The 17,457-nt window shown below is 41.8% G+C and overlaps 1 protein-coding gene across 4 annotated transcripts in view; it reads right to left on the bottom strand.

Annotated features, from left to right (window-relative positions):
* The window catches only part of myo1b (myosin IB), a 391,964-nt gene that overhangs the window by 43,423 nt on the left and 331,084 nt on the right, over positions 1-17,457 (bottom strand). For all 4 annotated transcript variants that reach the window (XM_070875885.1, XM_070875887.1, XM_070875886.1 and 1 more), the window contains exons 15-20: positions 12,805-12,867; positions 9,539-9,739; positions 7,969-8,195; positions 6,643-6,843; positions 3,950-4,043; positions 3,082-3,231 (exon numbers count right to left, since the gene is read on the bottom strand). In XM_070875885.1, the coding sequence (XP_070731986.1) occupies positions 3,082-3,231; positions 3,950-4,043; positions 6,643-6,843; positions 7,969-8,195; positions 9,539-9,739; positions 12,805-12,867 (936 nt within the window). The remainder of the gene's footprint in view (positions 1-3,081; positions 3,232-3,949; positions 4,044-6,642; positions 6,844-7,968; positions 8,196-9,538; positions 9,740-12,804; positions 12,868-17,457) is intronic.

Below are 17,457 nucleotides of genomic sequence, written 5' to 3'. Positions count from 1 at the left end.
ATTTCCAGGGGAAAAGGGGAGAGACACAATAAAGCCAGTCCTGGGAAAGTAATGAGAGTTCAACTGGGGAAAAAAAATATTCTCAAAAGAGTTTAAATTTATTTGTTCAACTTGATTACAGTCAAAGTGATTGGCATGACCAGGTGATAATGAACATTATTTTATTATGTAGAATTTACAAACACTCGACACCTCCCTAAGGGGCTCAACTCTCCGAGTACAAAGCAGTGAAACAGCAGTAGGCATATTCCGGTTTCATGTTTTCCTCTAACTGCATGGTCAGTGTGACAGGATAACAATCGCCAAGTCAGCAGGTTTAATAGTATTCTAATTCGACCATTACAGCGTATCATTAGTGGCTTGATCCATGGGGTGTTAATAGAATTCAGCAGTACAGGAACTATGCACTGTGTATTTTAAAACCCCTCTATTAGTATTGGTACAGCATATTTGCAACATACAATCAAAACAATGGAAAATAGGAAATGTCCATTAACATCCAATGGCACCCATGGAATTTTGAATATTTTACATGCGTCACCGAAAATTCAAACACGCAACAAAAAATTGCTGCCCTGGGACACAATGGATTAGTGTTTATTGTTGTTTTGCATGACCTGTTTTCTGCAAGTGAGGGTGATGAGGGGGAAAAATGGATGGGGTTGGGGTGTGGGAGAACATCCCTTAAATTCCCTTGATTACAGATGCATTTCAATACGATAGGGAGCAAGAAGCAGTTAAAGTTCCAATCACTAAGCTGCCTTTCAGGCAACTAAGTGAAATATATATCTTTTTTAGTAGCATGCTAGATTTCACTTAAACAAAATCTCACCCTATATCTCTTTACAGGACTCTTAAGCTGAGACTTTCCATACCTTGGTGGGTCCGTGGTGGGCAACCTCGTTGACAGGTTCCGGCTCGCTGCTGGCTCCAGACCACTATGTAGGATGATTTTCCCCTGATTGGGCTTCTTAACCCCGCCTAGCACGTTACCTGGCCAATTGAAGGAAGCATGTCTGATGACGTTATTTGATTATGCGTCATCAGCCGGTTTCCTTAAAGGGATCATGTCCAAATGTATTTTGACATTTGTGCTGTCAGTGTTCTACAGTATTGAGGTGCTGCAAAACACTGACAAGCACTGCACAGAAGTGCAGGGCTGCATCCAGGCTCTCCCGTGACTCCCTCCATATGTTTATGGAGGGAGTCACAGCCCACAGGGAGGTTCTCTTCCCTTCCAAAGGGCAGAAGAGACCTACACAGGAGACATCACAGCAGCTCACACTTGGGGATTACCACTATATACTGTTGATTTGAACTACACATTAGAAAACCGCAGTTTATCGACACAGAGATCGCAAGATCTTTGAGCGAAGATTACTTCACCGCGGACCGCAAATTCTGGGCTATTAAAAAAAGTTTGCATACCTGACTACTAATTTATACCAATAGCTTACTGGTTCGATGAAGGATAGGTTACATTCTTTGTCACATTCACAATAAATTAAAATCTTGTAATCAAAGTAGGGAACAACCTCCACAAATAGTCCTGAACGATAAATCAATTCATAACAAACCATTCTTACTTTTTTTTAATTAATATTGTTGAGTGAGCCTTTTCTCCATGTCAAATGTTTTGTCTTATAATACTCCTGGGAAGCGCCTTGGGACGTTTTACTATGTTAAAGGCGCTATATAAATACAAATTGGTGTTGTTGTTTGCAATATACTGTGACACACTGGCTCAGAATTTTCTGGGAAAATAATGCTGAGCTTAATGCACATGCCATTATTCGTGTGTAAATAATCCAGCAATTTGTGGCAAGGAAGTAATGCGGCATGAGAATTGCTCTGAATTGCTGGATAATTTGCAGTGCTCCGCCGTTAGCCTTGCAGAAACGTGAGCTCACCGTCAACCTCCCCGTGAATGTCATGAAATTGCTGGATTTGTAGTTTTAAAACAAATTAAACCCTAACCCAAATGCAGAAAATTAGGGCTGGTATTTAACAACGCAAGGACCCTTTTAATAATGGATTTTATGTTCCTGCAATGCCACCCAACCTCTCTGGCCCAGAAAGGAAACAATTAAAACAGTGGAGCCTTATTCCTGCAGGTAGTGAATCGTTCCTAGAGGTTTTTCTGAATGTAATTTTTTTCTCTTACTTTTCCTTTCTGTCTCTTTTCTCTCCCTCTCTTAATCCAATCTTTCTTTCCCTCTTTATTCTCCTTTCTGTAAATAATTTGACTCTAATTCACCCTATTTCCTTCTCCGTTGTTCCTCTGTTTCTTTCTCAATCTTTAAATCTCATTAGTTAAGGAGGTAGACTGTTGGTCTCGTCATTCACCGAGGATCAGATACCCCATTGACCTGTTAGCAGCTCATATTGCCAACAACTTGCAACTCTTTTGAGCTGAAGAGTGAGAGATAAAATCTAACAAATGCGCTAATGATGTAAACTGCATCAAAGCACATGGCTACATTGTGAAAACATCACTTTGCCATTTGCGCATGAGATCATCATGATCAAAGTCTTATGTACTGTTTCCTCTGCTAATTGATCAAATCTATGAGGAGGAATTTCCTCGGAGCTGCTCCTTTTCTCTGTAACTTCCTCCAGACCTACAACCCTCTGAGATATCCACACTCCTCCGATTTTGGCCTCTTGCGCATCCCTGATTTTAATTGCTCCACCATTGGCGGCCGTGCTTTCAGCTGCCTACGCCTTAAGCTCTAGGATTTCCTCCCAAAACTTCTCCGCCTTTCTACCTCTCTATTCTCCTTAAAATCTACCTCTTTGACCAAGACACCTGTCCTAATATCTCCTTATGTGACTCTGTGTCAAATTTTGTTTGATAATGCTCTTGTGAAGTGCCTTGGCACGTTTTACTTTGTTAAAGGTGTCATATAAATGCAAGTTTCTCTGCAACTTTGCTAGAAGTGCGGCGAAACTTCCATTTAAGCATACAAGTGGAATCCAGTGACATGGCGGCAGAGAGGCAGGAACAGCGCCAAGGAAACTCCCAGCCAGTCTTTTTTTTAAAGTGATGCTGCACAAGAAACTCTTATGAAAACCACTTACAAAATGTCTCCTTGTCCAAGCTGATATAGTGGTCTGGCTCTTCTTCAGCAACAGGAAGTTTGTGCGGCACTTCCAGCCACGATAGATTTTCTGAATAAGCGTGGCCAGATCTTCCAGGCGACGCTTTCTCAGATCTTCCAGCTCAAACAGCTGCAGAAACAAATGCAGTAATGTAATAGTTAGGGTCACAGTAAAGGTCAGGGCTAATATAACTTTCTGACTCTATGAGATCACATCAAAGAAGTCCCTAACTGCAGTGACAATTTTTTTCAGCTCGAATTAGGACCTTCCAAATGGAGAAGTTAGAAGAATTATTTTTAAAACATAGAGTTGTCAGGATATGAAATGCCCTACCAGAAGCAATGATGGGAGTAGAATCCAGAAGAGCTTTTAAAGGAGAAGTGGATAAATATTTTGAAAAAGAAAAATGTTAAAGGGTACAGGGAAAGGAACTAAGTAAATTGTTCTTTCCGGGAGTCAGTGGTGCGATAGGCCAAGTGGCCTCCTTCTGTTCTGTTAAAGTTCTACGATTCAATGGACATTTGCTGCTTCCGTGGTCCCCTTTCTGAAGTCAGTTTACTTGCTGGTTATCAATTTGATGCATGATCATGATTTGGATCACTTATTGACACTGGAGTACTTCCAGTTAATTTAGATCACACAGCCACTCTACTGCTACTTGCAAGAATACTTCTTAAACCATAAAATAAACACAAACAAACAACACACTATAAGAAATTAATTACTGCACAGCATTGTGCTCATCCTGTATTTAATTTAAAATCTTGAATTAATGTTAATAACTGCTGTTTAACTGTAAATCCCTGAAACCGGAGATAACTGAAAGTTACAGCAAGGGATTACCTACCGTTCTGGGGTTTCGAATAAATATCTTTGATCTACCATATGAAAACTCTTCAGCAGGGATCCGAAGTTCTGTCAGCAGCACTTTGACACCATCCCTTAAATTAAATGAATATAACGAGAATTTTAGTTGATGCCGATGTTAAAATGAAGCTTCACCCTTTGCAATTAATAAACAAAGTAACTTTACACAACAGGAAATCACCCTGAAAAGAAATTAGATAGACATTTTGAGAATGTGATAGTACAAAGCTTTGAACATAAATTCTATGTACTTTGTGTTATTCAAGTAAAATATGAATCCGGAACACATTACTATCATCCAGTTAATTATCTACACTAAAGTTTTCAATCCAGAGACCTTTGATTTTGCCAGTGAAGTAAACATTTTGTTTGTGTTAATATTTAAAGAAATTCTCATTCCACCATGGCTCACTGGGTTTATCCACGGAGTTGCTAAGCTGTACAGAATAGGAAGATGCCAGTTTTGCTCCTGGTCTGTTCTGTGCCAGTTGATCTTAGCTGGTATGGTGGTAGAGGTGCAACATTGGGTTTGAGATCACTGTCCAGCTCCCCCTGCAGGAATATTGTATGGATGTCAGACAAGGGCATGTTGGGCTCCGCTGTAGTCTGCCTGTAGGGTTTACTAACCTGTCATTATTGTCAAGGCTCATACACATATAATGGCAACTTGCGGTGAAGTACTGGAGAGTGATCGGCAGCCGCGGAACACATCCCTCAAGAAGAAAATAGATTCATGAGAGGGGAGGAGAAAAATAACTGGCAGACAAAACTGACAAGAAAAAAAACATTAATCTCTCTCCTATACTCATCATAGGCAGTCCCTCGTATCATTGCTTCTTATACAGTATATTACTGTATGCTTTGTTCAGAAGAATTTGAGTGAGCTCAGTATAACGAGTATTACAAGTTTTAGTCATTAAGGTAGCTCACATTGTTCTCAGTCCCCAGTCCATCACATCCCTTCCCTTGTGCAATCATTTTCGAGAAATCAAAGTCCAAATATCACCTGTACTGCTCCATTTGTTGGCTCAAAGAGATCCACCATTTATGGGCTACTTATCTCCTCAAGTTCCACTGACAAGTTACAAGGGGCTACATGCTTCCTGGAATATCTTCATTCATTTCAATAATGGATGGCACCGTGGGCCAACCTGGAGTCATCCGATCTCAGAAAAAAATATTCTGAGGTTGGGCACTGTGCCTACTCAGCAACTAGGAGGCTTTCTGGGGCGCAAAGCTGTTCTGAAGTCAATAAACCACTGCAGCTCACCACAAACAAATTGCTATGTACAAATAATCGTTACACATGTGCTGCATTGCTGTCAAGGTTTCACTTTTCTACTGATTATTGCAAACTGACAGAAAAGTGTAAAGGTGACAGACAAAAGCATCCCACAAGAGCAGGGGAGTTCTGCCTGGTGTCCTGGCCAATATTTATCTCTCACCCAAAATCACATAATGGGGTGGATTTTCGGGTCTTCTGTGCTTCATTATTCACCCAGTGCAGCAGCAGTGATGGCGGTGAGGTCTTCTGGGCGGGTGGTCAGCCTCCAGCGCCCCCCAGGGATCCTCAGGTCTAGTTTTGCAGTGGCGTGGAGCAGCACCGCCTGGAAGAGCTGTGCCAGTGTGTAATGCCCATGATTGCGACACTGGCACGAGTTTTGGCTTCAGCCCAACCCGTATGTCCGCAGCGCGCCCCACAGTGAACGCCTGGGAAATCAGGCAGTCCAACAAAACCGACTGCAGAGAGGTAAGTAATGGACTCCTATGGTAAGTGTGTTTGTTTTTTCTTTTAATTTTTTTTGCAATTTATGTTGTGATGTTTTTTTGGGTTTTCTTTTTAGTTTTTTTCCTCTCCCAGGCATCTCTCGAAGCGCTCCCGGCCCGGCTCTTTAACTCGGGATTTTCCCATGCTAGCACCCAAGAAAGGAGTACAATGCCCCCCTTAGCGCTGCGCCCCCTGACTCAGGGCCCAGCTGCCCAATTTTGTTCCAAAAACTGTTCCCAGGCGCAAATTTTACCGCCCCACTGCCATTACCGCCCCGAAATCATCAATGCCGAAAATCCAGCCCATAATCTGGTCATTATCAAATTGCTGTCTGTGAGAGTTTGCTGTGTGCAAAGTGGTTGTCGCATTTCCTACATTACAACGGTGACTACACTTCAAAAGTACTTCAATATCTGTAAAGCATCTTGGGATGTCCCAAGGTTGTGAAAGGCACTATATAAATGCAAGACTTTCTTCTTTCTTTCGATTTGTAACTGCAACTTTTACCTTATGAAGAGTGGCGATTGAACCTAGATCTTCTGATCTGTGTGGCTAAATGCTGCACAAAGCTTTGCCTTAATTTGTTTTCTCTCTTTTTCCTCCATCAAAGACTACCCGATAGCTATCAGGAACAGGACCCCTGGCCAATGTTCCTCCTGCCCAACCCAGCAGATCTCAGGCCAACTGTAGTGCTCCTACTCCCACCCCAGCTAACAAAAAAATCAAATCCACTGCCTTTCTTTGTGACTCAGGCGAACTTCACTGACCCACCAGGGGAGTATGAGGCATCTTCATTTTTAATCCTTAAGTTTTCAGCAGTGTATGTAAAAATAAATTGTAAAAATATTTTCTCCACTGTTCCGGGACCGCCATTAGTCACATAAAACCGAATATGATTGCCATACCTTGTTCCTTGCCTCCAGTGGGGCCACGTCTGTGAACATAGCATCTTGTACCTCTCCAGGCAGGACTCATAAGGCTGCTTGAAAGCATATCCGGCTCGTCGCACACGCACATTCTCCATCAGCCCCAGGTATCTGACCTGGTGGCACACTAAAGCCTCTGTAAAGGCGTGTGGAGCTTTCTGGTCATTTGGTTTGATGCATCTGTAATGTAGCCAGCATACGATTAATTAGCACTTCTGTACAAGTAATATTAAACTGCCCCTCAAACAAACATTTTGGAAGCTGAGATAATCAAATACTTTTCTTTGAGACTCCACCTTCTCACTTAGCACAGATTAATGAATTGGGTGCGAAGGTCAGCACACCTGATTCATGGCAGTTCTCATTTTCTGGGAAAGGGGGCAAAGTCTCAAAAGTGTACCTGAATATTCTTTTAGCTGCTCTATCTAGGCAATACCATCCAAATTTTAATACATATTTATATTCGATGTATAATTCTGAACTACTTAGTTAAGGATGCCGAATCACTGTAGAAGTGGGCTCAACAGATAAACAAGCACAGCAGTGTTAACTAATCCCTGGGATCACAAACACTTAGGATAAATCAATAAGGCAAAATGTCAGATACTTAAAAATAAGTATAATACTGGAAATCGGAAATAGAAACAGAAAATCAGTCAGGAAGGAAAAACTAGGCTAACCTTTCAGGTGTAACCTTTTGTCAGAACTGGACACCCAAAGCATTTACCTATCTTTCTCTTTCAGAAGCTGGTCGACCTGTTCTAACAATGTAATCCTACCAATTTTTGTAACTGTATATTTTTAGGATTGCTGAATTACAAATGATTTTCTACAGCAAGGATCTCATTACCAGATCTGTGGTTCCTGACACGTTCATGTTGCTTTTTATATTGTGCTGTGAAGCACTTGTCACACCTTGTGGCTCATTATAAAGTAGGAAACCCTTGGTTCCTGAGCGTCACATTAGATTTACTATTTACAACAACAACTTGTATTTATATAGCACCTTTAACGTAGTGAAATGTCCCAAGGCACTTCATAGGAGTATTATGAGATATGAATTTGACACCGAGCTGCAGGTGACCAAAAGCTGGGTCAAAGAAGTATGCTTTAAGGAGCGTCTTGAAGGAGGAAAGAGAGGTAGAGAGGTTTAGGCAGGTAGTTCCAGAGCTTGGGGCCTAGGCAACAGAAGACATGGCCATCAATGGTTGAGCGATTATAATCAGGGATGCTCAAGGAACATTCATCTGCTGCCCAGTGGTTAATCTCTCTTTTGAGCATATACAAAATAAAAAATATTCCCACCTGATGTAGTTGGGATTTTTGGTCTGTAGATTTTTCATCAACGTTGTTACAGAAGCCTTGAACTGTGACCCAGCCGTAGGTGGCCTCTTCAAGGACATCTTAGCTGGGTTTCCTTCTGGGAAGAGGGCTTTGACAAGCATGTGGTTGGTCTTCCACATGGCCTGGGACAGGTCACGATAGAGCAGGTCATTGTTTTTATCTACAAATCCTTCCACGTGGTACATCACCTTGAAAATAAAACATAAATATTGATGATGTGATCTACGCCACGATAACCATCAAACCAAGTCAACAGCAGACCTTTAGGAATAAGTTCTGACCCGAAATTTGTGCTCTGAGGCATACCTGATAAAAAATAATCTACCTGCTGGCTCCCGGGCTACGGAGTCTTCGGGTCCTGGGCCTGTGTAAAGGCCCACAGATCCCAGGGACACAGACGATTTGGAAGTATCCCTGGGACCACATGGGCCAAGTTCTCCAATCAGAAAGGAGGATTCCTAATATGCTTATGGGGATTCCATTTGCGAACAGAATCCCTATAAACATACGAGGAAGCCCCAAATAATTAAATAATTTATACAATTGGAATAAAAATAAATGTTCCCATTTTCATATTTAATTAAAAGTCTCTTCAATAAATATACAATAAAAATGTACTTATTTGAAAAATAATTTTAAACATTTTAATCCGGGCCAAAATTTACATAAACTAATTTTAAGATTTATATTAACCCTTACACTGGTGAAAGCAGGCTCTGTGCCTGCTTTTACCAGATGCAAGGGATTCGTGGGCATTTGCTGGGCAAATAGTCCAACTCTACGCCGGTGAAAGTAATTTTTGGGTCAGTGCAGTCGATCTGCCTAGGTTGACAGATCGCAAGTTCCAGGTTTTCACGCATGTAGAAACCCAGAACTTGCGAGGCTTTTCTCATGGCTTATGACGGCATATGCCGTGCATACGCCATCATCAGGAGCACAAAATCCGGGCCTATAGGCTTGTACTGAAAGTATTCGGCTTTACAAATTTGTGCAGAGATTTGCACATTGTGAGATTACATCGTAATTTGGGGCAAAGGTTAGCGAGCACAACAGGATTTTCTGTGTCCAGTAAATACAGAAAATCCAAATCGATCATTCATTAACAGCATGTTCACATCCTGATAATTATGAGCAGATTTGTGTGTTAAATTTGCAGAAAATTCCACCCAGTTGTAGCAATCGAATGCCTCTTAACATGGCCTATTTGTTTGGCAACAGGGTACAACCATGAAGGAGTCATGTATCATTTTCATCATCACATGCAAATGGTATATTTTTGTAACAAAACCATTATTTTAAAATCAGGACAGTATCTGCTTAGAAATTTGGATATAGCACAATAAATACAGAAATAACCAGCCATTAGACTGTGTTTTATAATTCTAAGAAAACGGATACGCAGGGCTCCATTTACAGTAACTTATGAAACTGAAGATAGGAAAAACATCCTCACTGTCTTGAGCTCCTTTTCTAGCTAGGATACAAGCTTTGGATAAAAGAGAACCAAACATTTTAGCTTAACTTTCAGTACCTTGCCAGCATAGTGCTGGATTCTGAAGCAGTTGTGAGGCAGAGTGGTATCATTGAGGAAGCGAGAACTTTTGCTCATCCTGCTTTCGAAGCGCTCATGTATGGCACAGACTTGATTGAGCTTCTCTAGGAAGGTCTCGTCTGTTACTGTACCAGGACGCAAGCATTCTTCATCAAGCATTGCAAGGATTCCATTTGTATTCTAAAAAATGAACATGCAGAGGTTGAGACTATGTTAACTTATGAAATATAATTTACAGTGCAATGACATTGTGATACACACACATAAATGTACATATATGTATACATATACACACAAATATACATATACATGTGTGTGTGTATTATTGCTTAGTACATATTAATGTAGGAGGAGACAGCACTGAACAATTTAGACTTTCCAGCAGGGTAACCATTTCCCCATGATATTCATGGACTTCTGCTCAAAATTCAAACTTTCCTATTGGCAGAACAAATAAGACAATTATCAAGTAAGCTTTCCAAATGTGACTGTCATCAAGTAACAACAGAGACTCATTTGCACATCGCTTACAAGAGTAACAAACCTTTTTATCCTATATGTTGGGATTCTGGGTCTGTAGATTTAGTTACTACAGAAGAGCCATGCTATCATTTTTATCATCACGTGCAAGTAGTATATTTTTGTAAAGTTGCAAAATGTGATGAGATACATTTCAAAATGTAACAAGTAAGTTAGCATGATAATAACACAAGGACCCACTCATTCCTCAAGTGAAAAAAAGTTAACCAAATATATATTTTTTAATGAAGATACGTCTACATAATTTGTGTAATTCTGATATTAAAGGGTTAGAAAGTGGTCCCAACTCCCAAGGCCCCACCCTACTGCTGGCCAAGAACGGGGAAACACTCATCAAGGACACTGAGACAGTCAGGGCCCACTGGAAGGAGCACTTCGAATAGTTGAGGAGATTCAACACCGCCTCCAGTGCGCCAGTGCAGAAGACTTCGGCTGCCTCAGGAAAAGAGTGTTCGAAAACCAGGCCCTCAAATCTACCACCAAGCTCATGGTCTACAGGGCTGTAGTGATACCCGCCCTCCTGTATAGCTCAGAGGCATGGACCATGTACAATAGACACCTCAAGTCGCTGGAGATATATCACCAATGATGTCTCTGCAAAATCCTACAAATCCCCTGGGAGGACAGGCGCACCAACATCAGTGCCCTCGTCCAGGCTAACATCCCCAGCATTGAAGCACTGACCACACTCGATCATCTTCGCTCGGCAGGCCACATAGTCCGCATGCCAGACACGAGACTCCATGTCCCTCTATTCCCTTCTTCCTCATGTATGCATCAAACCGCCCCTTAAATACATCAATGCTATCTGCTTCAACCACTCCATGTAGCAGGAAGTTCCACATTCTTATATAGAAATATAGAAAATAGGTGCAGGAGTAGGCCATTCCGCCCTTCGAGCCTGCACCACCATTCGATAAGATCATGGCTGATCATTCACCTCAGTACCCCTTTCCCGCTTTCTCTCCATACCCCTTGATCCCTTTAGACATAAGGGCCATATCTAACTCCCTCTTGACTATATCCAATGAACTGGCATCAACAACTCTCTGCGGTAGAGAATTCCACAGGTTAACAACTCTCTGAGTGAAGAAGTTTCTCCTCATCTCAGTCCTACATCGCTTACCCCTTATCCTTAGACTGTGTCCCCTGGTTCTGGACTTCCCCAACATCGGGAACATTATTCCTGCAACTAACCTGTCCAGTCCCGTCAGAATTTTATATGTTTCTATGAGATCCCCTCTCAACCTTCTAAACTCCAGTGAATACAGGCCCAGTCGATCCAGTCTCTCCTCATATGTCAGTCCTGCCATCCCAGGAATCAGTCTGGTGAACCTTCGCTGCACTCCCTCAATAGCAAGAAAGTCCTTCCTCAGATTAGGAGACCAAAACTGAACACAATATTACAGGTGAGGCCTCACTAAGGCCCTGTACAACTGCAGTAAGACCTCCCTGCTCCTATACCCAAATCTCCTAGATATGGAGGCCAACATACCATTTGCCTTCTTCACCGCGTGCATGCCAACTTTCAATGACTGATGTACCATGACACCCAGGTCTCATTGCACCTCTCCTTTTCCTAATCTGCTGCCATTCAGATATTTTGCCTTGTGTTTTTGCCACCAAAATGGATAACTTCACATTTATCCACATTATACTGCATCTGCCACGCGTTTGCCCACTCACCTAACCTGTCCAAGTCACCCTGCAGCCTTTTAGCATCCTCCTCACAGCTCACACCGCCACCCAGCTTAGTGTCATCTGAAACTTGGAGATATTACACTGAATTCCCTCATCCAAATCATTAATGTATATTGTAAATAGCTGGGGTCCCAGCACTGAGCCCTGCAGCACCCCACTAGTCACTGCCTGCCATTCTGAAAAGGACCCGTTTATCCCGACTCTCTGCTTCCTGTCTGCCAACCAGTTCTCTATCCACGTCAATGCACTACCCCAATACCATGTGCTTTAATTTTGCACACCAATCTCTTGTGTGGGACCTTGTCAAAAGTCTTTTGGAAGTCCAAATATACCACATCCATTGGTTCTCCTTTGTCCACTCTACCAGTTACATCCTCAAAAAATTCTAGAAGATTTGTCAAGCAGGATTTCCCTTTCATAAATCCATGCTGACTTGGACCGATCCCGTCACTGCTTTCCAAATGTGCTGCTATTTCATCTTTAATAATTGATTCCAACATTTTCCCCACTACTGATGTCAGACTAACCGGTCTATAATTACCCATTTTCTTTCTCCCTCTTTTTTAAAAAAGTGGTGTTACATTAACTACCCTCCAGTCCATAGGAACTGATCCAGAGTCGATAGACTGTTGGAAAATGATCACCAATGCATCCACTATTTCTAGGGCTACTTCCTTAAGTGCTCTGGGATGGAGAGTATCAGGCCCTGGGGATTTATCGGCCTTCAATCCCATCAATTTCCTTAACACAATTTCCTGACTAATAAGGATTTCCTTCAGTTCCTCCTTCTCGCTAGACCCTCGGTCTCCTTGTATTTCCGGAAGGTTATTTGTGTCTTCCTTCATGAAGACAGAACCAAAGTATTTGTTTAACTGGTCCGCTGCTTTGAACATTTTACTGATCAGTTTTAAACCTAAAGCTCTAAAATGGAAATGTTATTAAATAAAAAAATGACAGTCAATTCTTTGTAAATCTTCCAATCAAAGTGGAAAAGTCGAACTTACATTTTCAATCAGCTCACAAATGATGGCATTGTTGAAGTACTCAATGTGAGTCCATTCAATTCCCTGTGAAATATATCAATGGTCAGAATGTGATTACTACAGCAAAATATGGCTCCTTTTGATAATCTTTCAACACTTGGCTAAAGACATTGTCTGTTTATATCTTTGTTCCAGTTGAGGATTTTTTTCCAATGCACAATGACCACAATGACACTCTAAATTGGGAACATTGCAAAGCTCCGCTCAGCCAGGATTCTCTACACTTAAAACATTTCACTTGAAAAGCTTCCAATTCTGCTCCCATTCCATTCCCCAATCCAAGTCAATTTCCCATGCACTTAATGGGAAACCGTCCAGGAACATACGTCATGGCAGAAGGTCACTTCAGTCACTTTGATGCATGCAGTCTTTTTTCCAAGGAAAGCCATTTCTTGAACACATGCCTTCCTAAACAAATCTGCAAATTTCTTAAACAACAAGCAAGAGCGATAGATGTTTTTTCAGGTGAAAGATGTTCTGGTATATTTGTAAATCATTTCTATGTGAATGCCAACAATAGTTTCAATCATTGTAAGACATGAGGCTGCAACTTTCACCATTAAAGCAGACTCTAGTGCATCCTAATTGCAGATTTTTAAAGAAAATACACACTAGAGCAAGCATTTTTGGACGGAGGGGGAAAAAAGACATTGGAAAGATTCCAGGAAAAGCAGCAGACAAGACAAGGTCCTGACTTAGGAACAAGAACAGAGTACAAGTACCTGGAAGGAGTCTTTGCATAGCCATTAGCAAGGCATCAATAGCAGCAAGCAAGAAAGGGATTCAAAGGGGCTACAGCACAGAAAAAGAACACAGTTTTAAAAGACATAAAAGTCATGCAGTCAACATTTATGTGGGAAACATTAAAAGTTATTTAATATTCTTCACATCAAGATTCTGCTTATGAACTCAATAAGACAATTTTATATTTAAAAGGACCAGAACTTATGAATTTAAATACACAAGGCACTTTCATACATACCAGAAAAGGCAGCATAATCTCATATTGCCTAAAGTGATTAAACCAGCAGTTGAAAGCTGGTAAGTTTTATGTCGATGGTGACTAGGATAATTTATGAAAGGGTCCATATTTTTAGGTTTTCGATTCGTTGAAAGCATACACAAAAAAATTCAGATACTTTTTAGGTTGTAACTACAGCATTGCAAATTAGATATGGTTCCAGATGCATGGATTATTTTTTGTAGTTTTCAAATATGCAATTCATCACAGTGCATGCTGGGGAATGTAGTCTCTCTGAGCCTTTTTGGTCAACTCTCAGATTTCCTAATTGTCTCGTTGGGAATAGTTCTCGTTTTCATCCCTTGCCTGGTTTAATCTCCGACCTCCTGCAATGTGCACAATGGCAGCCTGTTCCTTCAGCCAGAAAGTAAGTAGGAGGTGGAATTTTCCAACTTTGAGTGATCAGGAAGTTCCAGCCTCTGATCTTTGTGCTCACCCTCTGGCCAGGTCTCTGCGAATCGCTAGCCAATGCACTGTAACCAGGTACAGTCAGAGAGATAGAGAATGAACCAGACACGTGAAATAAATGGGAGAAGAGATTTTTTTGCTCCTTCTAATTTCAATTTCTAATAGCTTCTACCATTTAAAAAATAAATTATTCTCTAAACCAATTCCTATCCTTCAAATCATCCTAAGTAACAGCCTCACAACAGAAACTGTTGCCTTAGCAGTATAGATTACTCAATATAGATAAATATGATCAGAAAGAAAATCCTTTCTCCGTATTCCCTGCTGGTTTTCTTTCTGTTCCTTTGCTTTTCACAATTATTTTTCCTCATTGTCTGTAACAGTTAGTGAACAAAAGGTTAAATGCAGGGTCGTACTGCAACATGCAGTGTGGACACCTGAGGCAACTACACCAACACTTAAAAGCCTGCTCTAAGATAGACAATAGGCTCAGCACAAGAAGTGTTGCAAGTGTGTACCAGCTCTATTTAACTTACAAGTCTTGTAACTGCAATTCAAGTGCACATCTGCCTTTTGCCCAGTTACACATCTTTACTTTCTCTTGCACTTCCTAAAAAAATTCTATTGCACTATTCTCTCTTTCACTACAGTTTGCTTCTGATTCACAGATTGTTCTTCATCACCTCCAGACTCAGCGACCCCAATACTCTCCTTGCGGGCATCCCATCCTTTACCCTCCATAAACTCTAACTTGTGCAAAACTCTGCTGCAGTTATCCTGTCCCACACTAAGTCCTGCTCGTCCATTTCCCAGCCCATGTTGATATACACTGGTTCCTTGCCCCCAATGCATTAAATTTAAAATTCTCATCTTTAAATCGCTTCATGGCCTCACCACAGTCGATCTTCGCACCCGCCTCCAGCCCTATATTACTTCCCCTGAACACTCTATTCGTCAGATTACTTTCTCTTGTGTACCTCCCCTCTCTTCAGCCACTGGGCCCTGCCCTATAGAATTCCCTCACCAAAATCACTCTAACTCTACAGCTCTCTCTCATTCTTTAAAAGACTCTCCAAATCCCATTTATTCAATTGTGTCTTTCGTCACCTTCTCCTTTCCTGGCTCAATGCCCATTTGCGGATGTCATAGCAGTGCATTTGGAAAGAGGTAATATGATAGGTCCAAGTCAGCATGGATTTGTGAAAGGGAAATCATGCTTGACAAATCTTCTGGAATTTTTTGAGGATGTTTCCAGCAGAGTGGACAAGGGAGAACCAGTTGATGTGGTATATTTGGACTTTCAGAAGGCTTTCGACAAGGTCCCACACAAGAGATTAATGTGCAAAGTTAAAGCACATGGGATTGGGGGTAGTGTGCTGACATGGATTGAGAACTGGTTGTCAGACAGGAAGCAAAGAGTAGGAGTAAATGGGGACTTTTCAGAATGGCAGGCAGTGATTAGTGGGGTACCGCAAAGTTCTGTGCTGGGGCCCCAGCTGTTTACACTGTACATTAATGATTTAGACGAGGGGATTAAATGTAGTATCTCCAAATTTGAGGATGACACTAAGTTGGGTGGCAGTGTGAGCTGCAAGGAGGATTCTATGAGGCTGCAGAGCGACTTGGATAGGTTAGGTGAGTGGGCAAATGCATGGCAGATGAAGTATAATGTGGATAAATGTGAGGTTATCCACTTTGGTGGTAAAAACAGAGAGACAGACTATTATCTGAATGGTGACAGATTAGGAAAAGGGGAGGTGCAAAGAGACCTGGGTGTCATGGTACATCAGTCATTGAAGGTTGGCATGCAGGTACAGCAGGCGGTTAAGAAAGCAAATGGCATGTTGGCCTTCATAGCGAGGGGATTTGAGTACAAGGGTAGAGGTGTTGCTACAATTGTACAGGGCCTTGGTGAGGCCACACCTGAAGTATTGTGTACAGTTTTGGTCTCCTAACCTGAGGAAGGACATTCTTGCTATTGAGGGAGTGCAGCGAAGGTTCACCAGACTGATTCCCGGGATGGCGGGACTGACCTATCAAGAAAGACTGGATCAACTGGGCTTGTATTCACTGGAGTTCAGAAGAATGAGAGGGGACCTCATAGAAACGTTTAAAATTCTGACGGGGTTAGGCAGGTTAGATGCAGGAAGAATGTTCCCAATGTTGGGGAAGTCCAGAACCAGGGGACACAGTCTAAGGATAAGGGGGAAGCCATTTAGGACCGAGATGAGGAGGAATTTCTTCACCCAGAGAGTGGTGAACCTGTGGAATTCTCTACCACAGAAAGTTGTTGAGGCCAATTCACTAAATATATTCAAAAAGGAGTTAGATGAAGTCCTTACTACTAGGGGAATCAAGGGGTATGGTGAGAAAGCAGGAATGGGGTACTGAAGTTGCATGTTCAGCCATGAACTCATTGAATGGTGGTGCAGGCTAGAAGGGCCGAATGGCCTACTCCTGCACCTATTTTCTATGTTTCTATGTTTCTATGCTTTTTATGAAGTTGCCGTGCAACATTTTTAGTTAAAGGTGTTATAATAGGTGGAATTGTTGTTTCCTGCCTGTTTATGTGCTTTGGGAAATGGGAGCTCTATTCAGCCTTTCCCTCCCCTCTATCATTGTTCTATCTCTTCTTTGAACCCCCCATTCTCCTGTTAAATAAAAAAATAAAATACTTAAGATAGGGAAAGAAACAAAGCAAATCATATTAGGGGTGTTTAACAAAGCCCAATTCCTCTCAGTGTGTGGTTTATGTTATTGGGTTTCTTAGGAAGCAGTGAGATACAAATTGTTGTGTATCTGTAAAGCTTGCACTCCCATGTTCTACCACCAGGGAGCGCATCCCCTGAAGTCCCAAGGGATCCCAGCATCCCTTGGGAACACTGTATATAAGCCGGCCCCTAAGGCCTGTTACTCACTCTGGAGTGTCTTATTGAAGACTGAGGTCACTGTTACTTTAACCTCCCTGTGTGCAGCCTCACCTGTGTTAGGAACACAATAACTGGCGACGTGTATACAAATCCAATGCAAAGATGCAGCAAACTGTGGGCATCCTGGAGAAGTTCTCAGAGGGTGAGGACTGGGAAGCCGATGTCGAATGGCTAGACCAGTACTTTGTAGCCAACGAGCTGGACGGAGAAGGAAGCGCTGCAAAAAGGAGAGCAGTCCTCCTCACAGTCTGCGGG

The sequence above is a fragment of the Pristiophorus japonicus genome, chromosome 3, assembly GCF_044704955.1.
Source record: "Pristiophorus japonicus isolate sPriJap1 chromosome 3, sPriJap1.hap1, whole genome shotgun sequence".
Taxonomy (NCBI): Eukaryota; Metazoa; Chordata; class Chondrichthyes; family Pristiophoridae; genus Pristiophorus; species Pristiophorus japonicus.
The sequence above is the reverse complement of the archived record's forward strand: the minus strand, read 5'-3'. Positions and strand labels throughout refer to the sequence as shown.